This window comes from Tachypleus tridentatus, chromosome 10, assembly GCF_004210375.1.
Source record: "Tachypleus tridentatus isolate NWPU-2018 chromosome 10, ASM421037v1, whole genome shotgun sequence".
In the NCBI taxonomy this organism is placed as follows: Eukaryota; Metazoa; Arthropoda; class Merostomata; order Xiphosura; family Limulidae; genus Tachypleus; species Tachypleus tridentatus.
Window position 1 is genome coordinate 160,774,249 of NC_134834.1, and position 20,013 is coordinate 160,794,261.

At 33.0% G+C, this 20,013-nt stretch overlaps 1 protein-coding gene across 8 annotated transcripts in view; it reads left to right on the top strand.

Moving 5' to 3' along the window:
* Positions 1-8,475: 8,475 nt before the first annotated feature.
* LOC143230780 (uncharacterized) overlaps positions 8,476-20,013 on the top strand; it is a 62,204-nt gene continuing 50,666 nt past the window's right edge. For 5 of the 8 annotated variants that reach the window (XM_076464906.1, XM_076464907.1, XM_076464909.1 and 2 more), the window contains exon 1: positions 8,476-8,763. In XM_076464906.1, coding sequence (XP_076321021.1) covers positions 8,634-8,763 — 130 coding nt within the window. In that variant the 5' untranslated portion in view covers positions 8,476-8,633. The remainder of the gene's footprint in view (positions 8,764-20,013) is intronic. The other 3 variants (XM_076464910.1, XM_076464915.1, XM_076464917.1) reach the window with 1 other exon arrangement.

Sequence of the window (20,013 nt, forward strand, 5' to 3'; positions counted from 1 at the left end):
TTCGCCAAAGTAAAAAAAAAAAAAATCAAACTATTACAACAGCTTAATGTTAGTTTTCATTATAAAATAAGTTTTAATTTTATTTATAATACAAAATTTACAAACGAAAAATTAAATATTTGATTAAAATTACATCGAAAAGTTAACGTGTGTTGACGTTTTAGTCACCAGTTTGTTGAACTAGCCAATTGGTTACAACTGACATTCCAAGTTTTGTTCACTGTAACTCCACATACATGAGGTATGTTTCATTAAATAACTGTGATAAAGCGTAAATTGCTGGCGTTTATAACAGTATCATGGTACTTACACCAGTGTCCAGCAATTTTTGACAATGTGGCATCATAGTGATGTTTAAGTATTTGTAAATGCATCGTCGTGATGTTATAGAAACTCATGGCTACTTGTGGCTATTAGTGATCAGTAAAAAGACACAGGAAGTCATAGTGTGCACTAAACTTCACATTTGACTTTTTTCCAACAACCACGACAACTTAAGTTACGATACTTTATTGATGATTATGTGGTGATCTTATGGTGGTGGTGGTGATATGGTTGGATGATTGTTTTAAATGAAACTACCTGGTGATGTTAAGACAGAGAGGGTGATGGTGTGACAACATGGAGGTGTGTTAATTCTTACACGTTTAATATAGTAAACACTGTTTCAGATTTAGACGAACAACTCGTGTATTATTTTATATTAAATTATTACTAATGATTATTGGCTTAGCCAAGCCATCTTAATTTCAACAATTTTACTACGTCCAGTATAGTATCATTGCATATTTAATATGTTGCTAATACTTACTGCTTAATGAACAATGATGTTAATTACAACAGCTAACGTGAAACCACATTTACTGAATTAATGTTAATGCAATGATATTGATAATTAATTGTCTTCAAAGGCTTTGTTTATGCCTTGTGCAAATCATTCTCTGCGGTGTGTTCACATTTGGAAGAATCATTAATGTGTGACTTGTTTTGAAACTTTGAAGAGACTCTATTCCTTCTTTTCAGTCTCACCTCATCGATGGAAAACGCTAGATGGAAGAATGTAGACATGACAGTCAAAAGACTTTTCTAGACAAGAAGAAGAGCTCATTATGACGCTGTAAACCCATTGAAACCAAATTTTGAAAATCTGATCTCAACTCTTGAAGTATTGTGCGATCCCAAAGAAAATTTGGACACATATTTTGCTGTCTGCTGTATGTGATTTCTCTTTTTACTGAGTTACCTTTCTTTATGGTATGAAGCTCTGAAAGAAATGAATCTCGCACATAAGTAATTGCAAGCACTTGGAATCAATATTGAAGAGCTCCATGCTTTAAAACTGTTTCTTGAAGATCAGCGCAATGAAATTATGGAGAAAGCCATTCATTTTGCAACTACAAAATGTGAGGAAATGGGCATTTATATGGAGAGAAGAGGAAGAGCAAAGCTTCGAAAAAGGATGCCAGGAGAGATGGCAAAGATTGCTGGTCTCACATTGCCAGAGGAAGTAATAAGAGCTACATCTTAATGTCTTTATCGCTTTCATCAAGAATTGGAGATTCGTTCTAAGGCAATGGATCAAATGCTGTCAACATTCGATGTTATTCAGCCAAACACTTTGGTTGATTGCAACAGAAGAACTTCAGAAGTGTTTTCCAGATTTGACTTAGAAACTGAACGACTTCGGAGGCATTTGAAAGCTGCAAAAGTCAACGTTTAAGAGGCAAAGAAATGGACAGCATTGCAGTATTTAAAATTTATTGTGAAATTGGATTTCTGTGAATCTCTTCCAGTGTGAATCACTGTGTCTGAGATTCTTTTGTACTGTCTGTGTGTTTGTTGTTTCATGTGAAAGAATTTTATCAAATTGAAATTGATAAAAAATTATTTCGTTTGATTATGAGTCAGACAAGATTTACAAATCAGGCTTTACTTTTAATTGAACATGAATATGTAAAGAAAGTGAATTTCGATGAGGTCATTGATCAACTTGCAGAAATTAAGACTCGAAAGCAGAGACTGTGAATCCTCTACATTTAGCTTTGAAGAATAGACTGAGCATTAAAACTGGATTTCCTGTGTTCTTTGTATAAAACAACATGCAGTATTACTTGTTCACTGAATTTTTAATGTCCTGCATTTTTCTTATTTCCAATTTATTTATGACAGTACTGTACTGTTTAAAAATCTGCTTGCAAACATGATCTATATTTCTGTGTGTTTAAATGTTAAACTTATCTATGGGGGAGTACCAAAGAAAGGATCCACCCTGGGCAGTGGTGGATACAGGATTTTTTGTGGGGTGGGGGATGATCGACTAAGTAACAGTGACTTAAACCCGACCCCAAGTAAACTTTTCCTTGTTACTGCAACGTAAATTTCATGGAATTAATTTAGAAAAAACATATATGTCTATGGACTCTCATTTATTGATTTTATTCTAAAATATCAAGTTACAAGTAATCCTACAGCACTATACTGAATCACACAACATGGTGCATGTGACAATGAACTTTCATATATTCCTAAATAACATGTTACAAGTAAACATACAGCAAAAATATTCTAATTGAGATGATCAGTACTTTATATTTCTGATTTCTCATTAACCTACATAATTTTGGTATGGCCAGTGGGGGGGATGCATCCCCCATTCCCCCCTCTGTGTCCATCCCTGGTCCTGGGTGCCAAATACTTAAGGTACGTCCCTACGTATTATAATTTGTTTCGGATGAATCTCTAATTAATTATGTTACGTAAGTTAAGTATTACTATTTCAAATAACCAGAAATTTGAATTTCGAAGTTAATTAAATGTTAATATGTATTAAATTTATAATATTTGCCAAGAAGATTGATACAAACAATTTCTATTTTTAACATAAAAATATTTCAATATACAAACAAAAAACAATATACTTAGTAATAATGGTTATTAGTAATAGTTATTATAAATAATAGTTTCTATACAAGAGTTTCACAAACTTACAGACAATACTAAGTCTAATATTCGGTCTAGAACTGAACATTTTATCGACAATCCAGATCCACGAAGACCAAATTAATTCTGAATTGTTTTCATTACACCTTGCCTAAGCTAATGATGTCTTTTCTTGGACAGCCTCACAAAGGGTACAAGCTGAATCTTTCCCGCGAAGATATTTAATGTCTTCTTAGAAATAATTACGTCCGAAATAATTCACTGAAGTTCAACGGTTTGTAATGTTCGAAATCTACCAATTTCTTGTCCAGTTTTGTAGTTTTCCGATTTATAACCGTTAATCACAATTATTGCCCCCGAGGCTTATAGCACACTTACTACAGCTGATCAACAATAATAATCTTCTATTACTGTCTATTGATTTTATACAAATCACGTGAGACTCTAGAACTCTCACCAAAATTCGAACACGCTAGCGTTTTTTGTAAAACGACTATTGTTTATCATTACTCTCAAGATCATTCTACTAATTTCGAGAACAGGCGGGACTTACAGAGTCAATAACAACGTCACTTGCAAAAAAAGAAAACTACATTGAAACAAACGTAGGCACTAAAATAAATGTACAACAATAAATCTGTTACATAGATAAAAAATATGCACCATGTAGATTATATAGATATAGGTTTTTAACTACGATTTAACCTTTGAGAACGAAGTTTTCAGCTTTGTACATCTCACTTGAATATTCTATGTTTGATAAAGCATTTTTTTCATAGCAGTCGGTGTCTAAGAGGTGAGTCCCTAAGTGAGGAAAGCCACCACTGTCAATGCCTGACATGTTTTTGCTAGAGCACTCTGAACTGAAAATAAGATTCATAAGTTGCAAAATTTACTTTTCCCTTATGTTCAAACTAAATGTGACCGGCTGATATCTCAGATTATACTTGAAATATCACGATATTTTAGATATGACTTTCAACGAAACAAAAAAGATTGATTTGAATTCCACGTAAAGCTACACGAGGGTTATCTCCGCTAGCCACTCCTAACTTAGCAGTGTAAGACTAGAGGGAAGGCAGCTAGTCATCACCACCCACTGCCAACTTTTGGGCTACTCTTTTACTGACGAACAGTGGGATTGACTGTGCATTATAACGCCATCACGGCTGAAAGAGTGAGCACGTTTGGTGTGGCAGGGATTCGAACCCGCGACCCTCAGATTACGAGTCGAGTGTGTTAATTACCTGGCCATGCCGGGCCTACTGAAAAGAAAAGAAGAGAATCATATGTTGGTAACCTTGAAAAGTATTTTGTTTTTACGAAGAAAGCATTACTGCAGTAATAGAGATAAGGTTAGAAACAGTAATATTGATTATGCGAAACAAATCTTAGCTATTAATTCAGCCAAAGAAAAGTAAACAAACAAACAAAGAAACAAACAAAAGCTATTAATTCAGCCAAAGAAAAGGCTAGCACCTGGCTAGATGTAAGAAAAACTTAACCAAAAGCCAGGAAATAATGAGAAATAACTCTAAGAAAATTACGAAAAGATTAGGCCTAAAGCCAAGTTACTCTCGATTGAAAAAAGTTTGGAAGCACTAAAAAGTAAGGAAACAAGGTAGGAATTGGCGGGACAGTATTACAACATTGGGCGTTTCCTAACATGGTGCAACCTTAAAGTGGGTGTGACCATCGTTCAGCCACTTCTTACTTTGTGTTTTACTTTGAACATTGATCCAATTATGTACTTCAATTGAGTTGTATAAGTAGGGAGTCCTTTGTAAATACTTAACAAATTCGAAAATTTTAACAATCAACAGTTTGCATGCTATTGTTATGGCCCAAATTTTACCAATCAGGTAGCTATAGTGTCTTCCATAAGCAAAGTATAACTGCTGGAACTTATTGTCTCACTTCTGACATCAAACATCCTTCACCCTTATGACGTCATACATTTCGTTAGAATCACGTAGTTTTATTACATATACGCACATGTGTATGTACGTGGTTGCAGTTTACAACAGAGAAGTTTCGCTATACACACCTTTTATTTACTTTGAGCAGTTACCAAGTTACAAAAAGTAAACAAAGTGTGAATGGGCAGAACGATGACCACCCACATTTCAAAAAACATACCAAGTGTTGTAATGTTACTCCACCCATTTCTCTCTTGTTTCACTCATACTTACCCTTTTTTTTTTTTACTCCACAGTGGTATAGCGGCATGTCTGTCGACTTACAACGCTATAATGTGGGTTTTGATAGCCGTGGTAGACAGAGCACAGATAACTCATTATGTAGCTTTCTACTTAAGTTAAAAAATAAATAAACCTACTTTTATACTTAAAAGTTGTGTGTACTTGGTATAGTAGATAAAACACCATTTAAAATGATGCTTTTTGCAAAATCTAATAGTTACCTTGATTGTAAATTCAAATAGTTTATTCTGATTAATTCTTATAAATCTAAAGTTAACAGAAATAAATTTTGGCCTTTGTAATTATTATTATTTAGTTGTATTGCGTTTGATACCTTTCGAGTTTTTGTTGCTTAGTCATTCTAATTATTTTTAACTTTCGGGCGATTGCACATGGCATTACCATTGTTAAGTTCGTTTTTAAGTGTTGCATATGTTATTTTCGCTTATCAGTTTGTATGACAGGCTGTAACCCTTGAGAAAGACGTAAGCAAAAAAGTCGTGATTGAAATCCTTCTTCTTTTTCTTCTTCGAATCCGTATCACACCAAACATGCTCGTCCTTTCAGCCGTGGGGGCGTTATAAAGTTACGGTCAATCCTACTATTCGTTGGTAAAAGAGTAGCCCAAGAGTTGGCGGTGGGGTGGTGTTGACTAGCTGCCTTCCCTCTACTCTTACACTGTTAAATTAGGGATGGCTAGCGCAGATAGCCCACGTGTAGCTTTGCGCGAAATTCAAAAAGTGAAAAGTGAAGTTTTTATTTTATCTAGAAGGTGATTGGTAGTTATATTACAACGTAGTTTCCGTCCTACAGCTGCTTTACAAAGTTTTAAAACTGATATGTATTTGTGTTAGTTGCAATATCAATAGTGAGATAACTCTGTTGAAACAGCATTTGTAAACAGAGAAATACAAATTACAAACAAGTAGTGAATGCGACTAATAGAAACATTAAGAAAGAAAAAAATTGTTAATTGTTACGTGAACTGGAATTTGAGTTATTTGCAACAAACAATTTAAAAGAGTCTGCCCAACGAAAGACAACGTTACAATAATATATACAATTTATTTTATTTCAAGATTATACAGAATAAAAAAAATGTATAATGTACCAGAAGAAGATGTTTTAAATCATCGCACGTACCCAGCAAATTTGTTATTCTGACCCCCTGATGAGAGTTAAGTATCTTGCTGTACCAGCGTTTCTTAGAATTTCTGATACCAGTGTCAATCTTTCTGCTTCCCTAAAATGTCGCGTACCACTAAAGTGTGGTTACAATGAAAAACCATTACGATTTACGTGTGAATATTTTGTCAGTTTTTGTTGTATTTGTATTGGTGAAATACCACGAACTGACAATGATGGTTGGATTTCGAAGTAATGGTGATAAATAATTTACAGGTATATAAGGTGGCATATAAATATAAACTTAACACAGAGAAATATGCGTTAAAAAGTATGATATCCCACAATGATGGTGAGTGAGTAACCATTATACACTGCTAGCCAAAATCTTAAGGTCAATGAACATAAAGAAAAAATATACATTTTGCGTTGTTAGACTCAACTACTTATTTGAGTAAAGCTTCGAAAGATGAAAATAACAAAAGGGGGAAAAAAACTGTTCAGCATTTAATAGGGAAAATGTGAACACTATGAAATTAGCCTAAATACTAGCTGGTCAAAAGTGTAAGACCATACCAAAAAGAAGTCCTAAACAGGGTAGAAAATGCCCAACGAGAGGTCTTAGTAGTGAGTTGCACAGCCATCATTGCAAATAACATAAAAACATTCGCTTTGGCATGGTCGATATAAACGTTTGCAGAAGGCTGACTGGAATGTTATTCTAAGTGGTAAAAATGGCTTCACGAAGATGTTCACTGTTTGAAATTAACGTCCATTTCTATAGACTTCCCTTGACATTCACCCCAAACATTTTCAATGGGGTTTAGTTCGGGCAAACACGCTGGATGGTCCAAAAGAATCACGTTATTCGCCATGAAAAAGTCCTTTGTCCTGCAGGCATTGTTGATTGCAGCGTTGTCCTGCTGAAAGAACCAGTCATTTCCACACAAGCGAGGGCCTTCAGTCAATAAGGATGCTCTCTCCAACATGCCAATGTAGCCAGTTGCTGTTTGACGCCTCTGTTTTACCTGAAGCTCCATTATTCCATGGAAGGAGAAAGCACCCTAGATCATGATGGAACCTCCTTCACTGTGTCGTGTAGAAAATGTCTCTGGTGGGATATCCTTATCGTGCCAGCAACGTTGGAAGACATCTGGACCATCTAGGTTAAATTTTTTCTCATCAGAGAACAAAACCTTCTTCCACTTTTCTACGTCCCATGTTTCGTGCCTTTCAGCAAAGTTAATCGAGCAGTTTCGTAGTGTAAAAGGAGGCGTGGCGTTTCAAGACGTTTTCGGTTTTTAAAGCGTTTCTCCTGTAGATGTCGTCTTGTTGTTCTTGAGCTGCATTATGCGCCCGTAAGGGCCTTAATCTGGTTCGACGATCGGCTGGTGTCTTGCCGGACAACGAGTCGAATCCTCCTGTTCAAAGCCAGCGAAATTTTCTTATGCCGACCACTTTAAATTCTCGTTCCGTATCCCACAGGAGATGCCAGTGGGAGATGCTGACAATGCTAATACTTGAACGCAAATGACTAAATTTCGTTAAGTGTTTACCGATTAACGCTTCTTTTCAGTATCGTCTTTAATTTTTTATCAGCTAGTATTTAGGCTAATTTTATAGTGTTCACATTTTCCCTATTAAATGCTAAAAATGTTTTTGTTTTTATTTTCCCTTTTCTTATTTTCATCTTTCGAAGCTCCACTCAAATAAGTGATTGAATCTAACCACACAAAATGCATATTTTTTCTTTTTGTTGTTGTTTTGAATTAAGCACAAAGCCACACAATGGGCTATCTGTGCTCTGCCCACCACTGGTATCAAAACACAGATTTTAGCGATGCAAGTCCACAGACATGCCGCTGAGCCACTGGGGGGCGTTCTTTATGTTCATTGGCCTTAAGATTTTGGCCAGTAGTGTACCTCTTTGTAGACTTTAAGGTGTCTGCGTATATGTTCTACGAGTAGTCTTTTGTCACTAATATTACATCGAAGCTGAAGATGGTAAAATTGAATTATTCGCTTCAAAAGCAACCTTTTTGAAAACTTTTTCTGCAACAACTATTCTGAGAATAGTAGATTAAATCATTTTTGTTAGAAATAATACATTTCATTGTAATTTGCTTTCGCATCTTGTTGGTAGTGACACCTACAAAGTGTAATAATAATTTGTTTATATTTCGTATGTTATAATAATACAAGAATTAAAATTGAATAAAACGCTAAAGGAATGGTTTGCAATGCGTAAAAAGTATTATTAATAATATGTCAAAACTGTCTTCATTTCTCGTTATTATTACTACGAAACTAACAGCAACGCATGGTTTGTTCACATGGTTTTGAAGGGGTTTTATTAATAAACAGTAGATGCTTGGTATTTCGGATCGTAGCGTGAGAAGAATGGATAATAAGATAAAGGTCGTAGGCATTATTTTCTTTTGCAGTCTTTTTGGTATAATTTACAAATTTGTTAAAGTTGTGGATGGGCATAATGAAGGTAAGATTAATAAAGATTATTTTGTTTAAACGTTTAGAGGCAATTAATTTATTTGAAATTAAATTATTGATAAAGTAACTATACAGTTACTAATCTTAAGAGTTAAGTCAAAAGACGGTATGTTTTGTGTGAAAATTGAAATAAACAATAATTTTAACATGTGAAATCTTCATGCAACAATATTTACGAGTCATTATTAAGTTCAATGCTACGTGGTGTTTCTATGATACATGAATTTGAGTTGTGTATTTATTATTTGCAAATTATGCTTTTTAGTTTTAACAAACAACCATGAATTTGTGTGTCTACATGTAAGTAAGTACTATTATTAACATTTAGTAGTACTTCTGTTATTAGTACTAACACAAACACTTAATTTTACTACAATTTGAAATAATTATGTATTTGCTTAATGTTTTTCTTTGGAAAAATATGGTAACAACAAGAGCACGTATTCGTACAAAACAATAAAAAAAATTCAATGAAAACCTTTTTCGGTTGAAGCTCGTAATACATATTTATTTTTACATATTGTGTGATGTTATTGTTAAGATTATTCACTTAATATTAGTAGTTTCATAATGCGTAGGTTCAAGCTGTATCCATGAAGTTGATTATTAATCTTCACATTTTTATCATAAATTTCATTTAACTGTTGTTTGAATTGGTAACTCAAATAATTTCATCAAGATCTTAATACTGAAAAAGTTATGTAAACAATTTGAAATTTGAGTGTGACAAAATATGAATGCATGTTGAATTTCTGTGTTAGGTTATTCAAAATGACTGAGGAAATGGGGATGTGGTCTGTTCAAGTTTATTCATCACAAAATGCTATAGAACACTTTATAACATGTATAATTACATGCAGCTGATTGATCATATTAGTCTTTAGATTGTCAAGTTCATAAACAACTATCCAAATAAAAAATTGGGACCTGATCTGTTTTCAAATTTTACCAACAAATCTTTTAAATAATTAATACCACTAGTAATGGCACAGACCACTTTATCCAATAAATTATCTCACAATTGAAAATTTTTTTTCTAATTAACTACTGTGTATTACAAAAGTTCCTATATTTTTTATTAGTGTCCTTTTCTTACATTCAAGTTTTTTAAGTCAGCTCCATCAGATCAAAATTTAAGCATTTGATAAGCAGGTTTGAAACATCACAATTTCCTTTTATTGTTCATTCCACAAAAATCAATGCCAAGTATACATTATAGCTAATTGTTATATGTACAGAATAAATTATTATAGGGATACCAAAGATTTCATAATACTGTAATAATAAGATCAACTTTATTAACTAGAAAGTAACAAAAACAGAATTAATAAAAATGATAGAAATAAACTATTTTGAGTGTATTGTAGGAAAGTAATTAGTATAAAGTTCACAATAACGTTTTTGATATTAAATGTACTCATGGTAAATCATGCTCTTGTGAAACTTGCAACACATTGTGTTTAAAAAAAAGAAAATTTTTTTCTTTTCCTCTCTTAAAGAGTATTTATATTTTCAAATATTACACCAAATATTTACACATACAAATAATATTTTCCATTTCCTGAAACTGAATCTTTCTTCTTTTTTATTCTCTTTAATTTCTCTGACAATTTGTAAGATTAGTATACATAAATAATTGTAATTTAAATGTGTAGTATGAAAAGATTTTCCTGTTTTTTTTGGTGTGTTTTTTTAACAAGCAGTCTTATAAATGCTAAAAAAATATGGAGAATAAGTCGTTGAAGTCCGAGATGTATTCACAAATTTTGATGAAGTTTAGTGAAAAGATAGTTGGGGCCATAATTGTTATTTTTCAAAAGTCTCTTAGCACAAGAAAAGTTTCTGAAGGTTAAATGATAATTAACACAATCTTCTTTTAAACATAAATGTTCATGAAAGAATCAGCAAGATTGTAGATGTATTAAGTTTTATTTCTTTAGTGAGCAAGATGTTGAAATAGTCAGGAGTCATTTGGAAAATTGTCATTTAAATACTGATTCTTAGCACAGATTTATATTTTATTTTATGTTTTGCTGGGTTCTTTTTTTTCTTTTTTAATAGGTCTTTAACATTTTTAAATAATGACATCTTCTACCGATATGTATTTTTATTTTTTGCAGAGCCATAAGGTGTCATAAAATTATTAATTTGTAAGTGATGTTTTTGTAATTGATAAAAATAGTAAGAAATGGATAAGAAAAAACATGTTAAGTAATGAAAGACAAGAAGTAGTTAGTGATCAGTAAAATGGAACTAGTAAGGTCCTTCAGAAATTTATTGCAAGTTTTTTGCTGTTTAATTTTTGTCACTTGGAAAGCTGATGATACTGAGATACTAGTAAGAGTTGTTGATTTAGGAAGTGTCTTTTCAAAATCACTGTCAGTGGCTGTACTAAAGTGGGAATATATCAATGTTGAGAAATGTAAAATTATGTATTAAGGATATAATAATTTTAAAAGTACCTGTACCTAGCATGAGAAGAGAATTAGTTTTGTGAGGGGGGGGGGGATATTAAGAGTGATGAAAAAACCCTAAAGGGCTTGAAGATTTTGAGCATGACAAAAACAGTTCTGGGGTCTCTGCACAAAAATTATAATTTAGGAGCTAGAAACTTTTCAAGGTTTGGACAGTTTTCTTCTGGAATGTCCTATTTTATTGAGTAAACAGAGTGAAGTACAAATTTTAAGATTAGGAGTAATAGTTTTAGCTTCTGTAGCTGATGTTTGGACTTGTTCTTTTGCCAAAATTAATTTTTGGTTTAAGTGAAAACATTTGGAATTAATTGTATGGTTAAGTGGTATGTGCATCATTTTTCTTTACAGTTTTTGTCAGTGATATTTATTTTGTCTTCATGTTAATTATTTACCTTCCTCTAACTCCTTAAGAGGGAAGATTAATTGTTGAATATGCATGTTTTTTGTTTTGTTTCTTATAGGGAAGATTAATTGTTTAATGTACTTATATTTTTTTTATTATAGAAGTGCATTATCATGGATGTATAAGCAGCTTGGTCATGTAATTTTGACTGTTTTAAATTTAAATTCTATAACTAAATACTTTAGCCAAGTCTCTAAGAACTTTGGTTTTTGTTTACTTGGAAGTTTATTGCTGTTGTTTTTGAGAGAGAGGTAAATATTTAAAATAGCATGTGGCTTAAGCTGTAATGCTTTGCAATCTGTTGTACTGGATGGTTATGTGTAGCTTGTTTATATACATGCCTAAGTAAACTTGGACAGTTCAGTTACTTGTGTGGCCCATAACAGAATTGTATAAAAACTGAACATGTTGGCTGACAATGAGCAGAGAAAATTTGTACAGGTGGCCATCTTGAAATGCTTGTGTATGTAACAAAACAAATTACAAATTTCATTTTAGTTCTTTTAAGGTCATTTGTGCTACTTTCAATAGAAATATATATATATATATATATATGTGTGTGTGTGTGTGTGTGTGTGTGTGTGTAACACGTGTTGAATATTTAAAAGAATGGTGTTTCAGTATTAACTTTTTTGTATGTTGTTACAACAAGTAGGGTCTACATATTTCACCATATTGAGTAGTATTGCATTTTGTATGTTGTTACAACTAGTATGGTCTAATATTTCACAATATTGAGTAGTATTGCATTTTGTATGTTGTTACAACTAGTAGGGTCTACATATTTCACCATATTGAGAAGTATTGCATTTTGTATGTTGTTACAACTAGTAGGGTCTACATATTTCACCATATTGACTAGTATTGCATTTTGTATGTTGTTACAACTAGTAGGGTCTACATATTTCACCATATTGACTAGTATTGCATTTTGTATGTTGTTACAACTAGTAGGGTCTACATATTTCACCATATTGAGAAGTATTGCATTTTTTCCAAATGAATATTCAATCAGTTGACAAAAAGATAAAGTGAAATCTCATTTTACATTTAAAATACATAGGAAACCCAGCAGTACTTAATGGAATTTATTGTAATATTACTTTTTTTTTTCCAAAAAAATTGTAATTTGTATTTATTAGAAAATGTTTCACCCATGAAGTACTGTAATGGACATCCAAGCAATTTTGTCCATAAAAATATTTTGAAATGTGTGTTTAAAATGCCTGAGGTTCATATTGGTAGTTCTAAAGAAAAAAATTACTGTTATTCTCAGTCAGTAACTTCTTTTTCACACATGTCGATGATGTTATCAGAAGTGCTCTTAGCCATTGCATGGTCCAAGGCAAGGTACAAACTTTAGGGTCCCTCAGAATCATTTGGTAACAAACAAATGTAATAATTTTTTAAGAGAATGATGTGGTGCATTCATTATTTGGTCAACTATATGGTTTTTGCCTCTCCATCTTTAAGATTAACTGAACCTTGTACACTTGTACTGTATTTTGAGGTATTTTTGTAGATTATTTGCCTTAAGGCCATATATGAGAATTATTTTTTTAATGTGCATTTGTATGATCAGCAAAAATTTTGATCCCAAAGTTTTTTCTGGTAAGAGTTCTTTTATTTTTTGGTTAAACCTTATGAAGGAAAGGAGGACATCTCATCTTTATTTTGATACCAATTTATGTGTTAGAAGTTAAAGTAAATATATTTGTACATTTCTTTATCTCCAGTTGATTCTGTCGTTAAGTATTTATTTGGGATGTCCAGTGTTCTCTCCAGCAGATTAAAGTGTTTAACTGTTACAATAAGCACAATAGGTTATGCTTATTGTAAGATTAAATAGCTGATATCTTGCATGACATAACTTTTTTTGTAGTTATTTATGTTAAAAGGTCAGAATCTTTGGCTTAACATTGTAACTGTTGTTGTTTTTTTAATTTTTGAAATCTACTTATTAATCTTGCGTTAAACACTATTGTTTTTTTGTAGGGAACTTAAATTATATCTTAATATTAAAAATGACCAAATACCCTGTAAAGACTGCTTTTTCTCAAGTACTTGGTGTACAGGAAAAAAGCACGAATAGATTTGTGACGATCCTTCGTGTATATGACGCTCGGCTTCCCTAGATATGCCAAAACAACCATACTGAACTCTGATGGATTCACCACTACATCTGGATGTATATAATTAGCTATTTTTAGCGACAGGTCTTAGTTTTCCGTTTCTTCTCTAACGTCACTTGTCATTTATGTATAAAGTTTCAAGCATTCATTTACTGCATGCTTTATAGGCTTATATATAGTATGTATATGTTAGCAAACGAGAGAGTGAAAACTAATACATCTGCTGTGAAAATGTGCTCCAATTTTGTCACACACACACACACACACACACACATAAATTAAGAGTTGATAAATTCTCAAACATGTATGAAGTTGTGAATTCATTTTTACTGAAAATTTATTTTTAATGTATTGTTTATATGTTATATGTAGACATTGGAATGCAGTATTGTATTTTCACAGGATCAGCTATTTGCTTTACAAACTAGAAATATTTATTCTTTGTACTTAAACGTGCATAAACTAGCAAAATCGAGCCAAAATTAGAAATTAGTGTCAATAATTTGTAATTAATAATTATATTTGTTTCTTGAATAAGCATCTTTTATAAACAGTTTAATTTAAAAAATTTGACAACTGCTTGTTTCATTGTTTATTGGTGTAGTTTGTGCTGCTTCCCCTGCACCCTTCTAAAAATCCAATAACGTTTTATAATGAACATTCGTCAAGTGTTCACTTCGATCTTTGTAAGATGGCATTCATAGTTTCGTTTTGTGTTTTTTGATGGATTCTTTTGTCCTAGTTTTTTACATTTTTTTACTGCATACATATTTGTGAAGTTGTAGTTCTTACATTGTGTTATAAATTATACTTTGGTATTTTCACAAAGGCTAATTATATATTTTTTTCAAAGTTGATTAAAAAAAATTTTATTCAATAAAATGCACGTGTTCAAACTCATGGCATGGAGAGTCGTATATTTTTTTTTATCCAGTATAGTTTAATTGTACTATTTTATTGCAATTTGTATGGAAGGTAGTAAATGGACCCCAGTGCAAACTAATAGGTTTTTCAATTACCCTGACCTTGTTAAGGAAAGCAATGACGTCTGTCTAATATGCATTGTGCATGACCTGGTTGGGAGATTATTATTTCCAGTAATGGAATATTATTAATAATTTTCCCGGATGATGATGTATAAAACTCTATATTTGTCATTATATCGATGTTTTAATATTTTACAGACAGATTCATGTTAACAGTCTGATCTTAAATCCACATCTACATGCGATGGCAACACAAAGTTATTTCTTTGATATAAACAGTTTTTACCAAGATATTCGTATGGGAAGGGGTCGACAAACCACAGCTCTTCAAGGTGATTTGTGCGACTCTAGGGCTATCTGCTGTGTCCACTGAAGAGAATCTAATCCATGATTTTGGCGTTGTAAATCTAAAGACTTACCGCTTTCTCACCGGGAACTTTCGTTGAGACTCTAGACTGGAAAAATAGTTTTTAGTTGTTTTTTTTCTGCACTAATGAATTAAATATGGTAAATATTATTGTTAAGGGACCGGGCATAACCCAGTGGTTATTATGTATGCATGCATTATGAATCTGAGGATTCCTGATTCGCATTTTGTTGTCGCAAATTTGAATCCATGGATGAGTTGTAGAAGTGACGGTCAAATTCCACTGTTTGGCTAGAGTAGCCCAAGTGTTTATTAGTGGTAGATGTTTGTTGACTAACTACAGTTGCCTTCTTTTAGTATAAAAGCTCAAAATGAGGGACAGCTTTTTTGCAGACAGTCTTTTGTATGTTTGCGTGAGAATTTTACGAACAAACATTATAGTTATAATATAATAAATAGTATTTAAAACTGTATTGCAATATTGGTGTGGGAGCAGGACAAATGAAAAACTGTACGTAATACATGTACCCCTTTTTCTATTTGAATGACACATTTTGTTGTATCAGTGAGGAATGATATATTTCTAGCTGTTCCAAGTTAAACATTATGAAAAGCGGCTATTGAGAGAGAGCTAAAAAGCGACAGTAGTGTCGATGAGCGACACAACAAATAGGTCATAAAAGTTACTGATGTTTGATTTATAACAAAAGTGGGAGGGTAAGTAAGGTTTAAAAAATGCGCCAATTGGACAATTTATACTCTTGTAGCACGCTGAAGAACGAAGTTACCACCCTAAAAGTATGCAGGATAATGCCAGTTGGATGTTTACATATGGGAAGATTTTTATGAAAAAAAATCCATGTTTTTTACATCTACAACAGGAAAACTTGCGCGTGTAAGAATAATGTAAACTATGTAGTTACCGAACCGTTATTAATAAATAAGTTTTGTTTTACAAACGATGGAATTAATAGAAATTATTATTATTATTAGTTATTGAGTTAGGAAAATAGATTGAACGTCGATTTATTTCAAGTTGTTATCAGAAATAGATCCCCAACTCCGTGGCATAGCGTTATGTATGCAGACTTACAACGTTAAAAGTCGGGTTTACGTACCCGTGGTGGGCAGAGCACAGATAGTCCATCGTGTAGTTTATGCTTAACTTCAAACAGAAATCGACAAGCACGTATATATTAAACAGCAAAAGGTGTAATTTCAGTTAGACTTGCGCTGGTTTTCAGTTATGCTGTTGTAATTTCGATTTCTTTGATATATAGTTGTTTAATGTAATTGTTGTTTTTTTAACAATTGTTGAAATTTCTAACTACAAATCGGTCTGTTTTGCAAATTCAATATATTCTAGTAGTCTGGTTTAGTGTTTCTCAAGAAGCTGATAGGCGCCAATCTGTCGCAACCACACCTTGCTTTTCACACAAATTGACAGAATATCCGTATGTAAATCATGAAGGCTTTTCGTTGTACTTCTATTTTAGTAGCCCGAGGCAGTTTAAGAGCCGCATTGAACTTGCTTATAATAATGAAAAAGTTCAAATGAAAAGAACAAGCAGTTAGGGTGTGTGTTTGAGTGTTTTTCTTATAGCAAAGCCACATTGGGCTATCTGCTGAGACCATGAAACAGTTTGGTGTTAATATGAATTAATAATTTGGTATTAACAAAACTCATAAACCATGTTTAGTGACTGAAACATATAAATTACAATACGCCAACTTACTCCGGTTCACAACTATATAAGTACTGTTCAAGCAGGTGATACTATGAATAAGTCTCAAACACTAGTGCCACAGTATGCCTGTGAATTAGCCCTGGTATTGAATTAAGGTCCTGTCGGTACTGTTATAGCATGTATAGTATGGTAGACTCTACTTTATCTTATAAAAGGGAATTCCATGTAATCAAATTCAGTACCAAGGGTAACGTGGTAAATTGGAATACGAAAAATTAGCGGTAAAACTAATATTATTAGTTTGCACAACTATGAAAGAAACTATTACAAATAACAAATGTAGAATGTTTCGAGAAGCTAGGGATGAAAACGTTTGTCAAAATGTTGTACAAATGTTACTTGTGATTAATTTTAATTGCTCATTAAAGCCGTCTTCAAACTTTATAGTACGGTAGACATTATAATCGTTTTTACCTTCAGTTATTGTTTGTTTGTTTGTTTTTGAATTTAGCACAAAGCTACTCGAGGGCTATCTGTGCTAGCCGTCCCTAATTTAGCAGTGTAAGACTAGAGGGAAGGCAGCTAGTCATCACCGCCCACCGCCAACTCTTGGGCTACTCTCTTACCAACGAATAGTGGGATTGACCGTCATATTATAACACCCCCACGGCTGAAAGGGCGAGCATGTTTGGCGCAACCGGGATGCGAACCCGCGACCCTCAGATTACGAGTCGCACGCCTTAACACCTTGGCCATGCCGGGCCATACCTTCAGTTATAAGCTCTTATAACTTCTAAACAAAACGAAATACAAAATGCATTTTAATAATTCACCTTTTTAGGTATAATGTTATAACTTGCAGTTAATAATAAATAAAAAATAAACTGCGTTTTTTTTCGACAAAGTGTTAATTTTTATGAGTTAATTTACAAATTTTAAGGCCGTATATAAACTCAAATCCCATGAAAATCGGAGTTGGTGGGTGAGATTTATACGGAGGTCTAGTGGCCGATGTACCATGGAAACTGTTATTTCTAACTTGCATTCTAAAGTGCAGTAATATGTGGTCTTGCATTGGGTTGAAAGGATTGTACAGTGACTGTATGGCACGCAGTAAAAATGGTACTTTATAATGATGTTTGTTTTGTTGTTTTTTTGTGGGTTAATACCACACACACACACAATTGGCCTCCCACAGTGTACTGTAGGTTGTTCGCTTAGAGACACTTTAGGAAACATTTAGAATTGAGGCTGTAATTTGGTGACTAAATACTTTTTAAATTTTATTTTTAGCTCACTAATGCGAGGTCCCCAAAAGCGCACGGTCGCTTGAATAGTTTCATGAAACCTTCAACACATACGCGCGTCGAATAAATTAACCGGTACGAGAAAATTCAGTGTAACTAGTTTGAACCTTAATATACCCGACTTCCTCATGTTGATATAATATATCCTCAACTAATGTATCAATCCATTTTACTTGCTCCCTTATCACTTCAAGTTTTCATTCAGTACTTGTATTAGTTTATTTACATTTGAAAGAACAAAATTGGACATCGAATTTTAAATAGATTCTGTACTTGCATGTATGCTAGTTAACACAAAAGTTAGCTGTATGTATGTATGTACGTAGACAGAAACAAAATTCAGCCGTGGAAACTGAATATGTTCACTTTTAATCGACTCTATAGCACTGATATTGTAATTTATCCAGAATCCTCATTATTAGAAGTCTTGAAAAAATAAAAGTCAAATCCGTAAGACTGCGAATTTTCGATCTTTGTCTTCAAAATAAATTGAGAAAAAGCCAAAATGACAAAAAGAATTTAAGTTGGCGTTTAACACTAGCCAAATGTGCATCTTTTTCATGCGTAAACATCCAAAATTAGCCTCCAAAACAGGGCAACAGATCCACTACTAAAATAGGATTAACTAATTAATAGCTAAACCAAAATGTTAATTACTAATTAATAGTTATACTTCAATGGTCGCATTGGTTACTAACTACAATAACATCTTAGTTTTAGTTATGCTATGTTCGGTAAAAAGTAAATTATGTTTAACAATAATACAGTTAATTATTTATTGGTCCCTGCGCAATAATACTTGTGTTACTATTGTTTTGCACGAAGTGTTTTATATAAAATGCAAGTCGGTTATCTTATTGCTGAAGTATTTTACTGTAAACCTAAACATTGTTGTACACAAACATCGAGAGGGACTAACTGTACGGTTAATTAATTCCTAAAAATGCCTATTGTCTGCGCTGTCTAGATAGACCGTAACTCCAGTATTGGCCGTTTGTTAGGCTAGCTAAGAAGTCCAGAAGTAAAAGAAACTAAACTATACAACAACAGTAATAATAATAAAACTAAAGGAGGTTGGAATTACAAAGTCAAGTCTGCTTTCTACCACTTCCTCAAAGGGGACGCACGGGTACAGAAATTTCCTAACACCCGGTTGTTTATCGGGAGAATTTCAATCGAAATTCTTGCTTGTACCTACGTTGCGTTTATGTGCGTATTTTCATATGTAAATTCGATATTGTTATTATATTATTTTTAGTTGCACAATTATTAAAGCACCTTTGCATGGATAGACTTTCTGCAGCGTTTGGCTTTAATTTTTTAACATCAAAAACGAAAAACAACATTTATAATTTGTGTGCAAATCTGTCTGTATCAACCTGCACACATTTTTGTTTTCTCTTACTTGTAAGAACTTAAACTGAAGAATAATGTATATCCATTTCGACCACACTGTATCTGCTAATTTAACCTTTTGCTTATGGATAAAGATTATTTTTGAACTTATTGATATCTCGTTACGACAGAAAAAGGCCCGGCATGGCCAGGTAGTTAAGGTACTCGGTTCGTAATCCGATGTTCGCGAGTTCGAATCCTCGTCACACCAAACATGCTCGCCCCTTCAGCCGTGGGAACATTATAAAGTTTCTATCGATCCCATTATTCGTTTCTAAAAGAGTAACCCAAGAGTTGGCGGTGGGTGGTGATGACTAGCTGCCTTCCCTGTAGTCTGACATTGCTAAATAGGGACGGCTAGTGCAGATAGTCATCGTGTAGCTTTGCGCGAAATTCAAAACAAACCAAATCATTTGTAGACATGTAAGTTAATACATCCAATACTTTTGTTTCTTTGTCAGATTGGTATGTCACTTGAACTTTATCA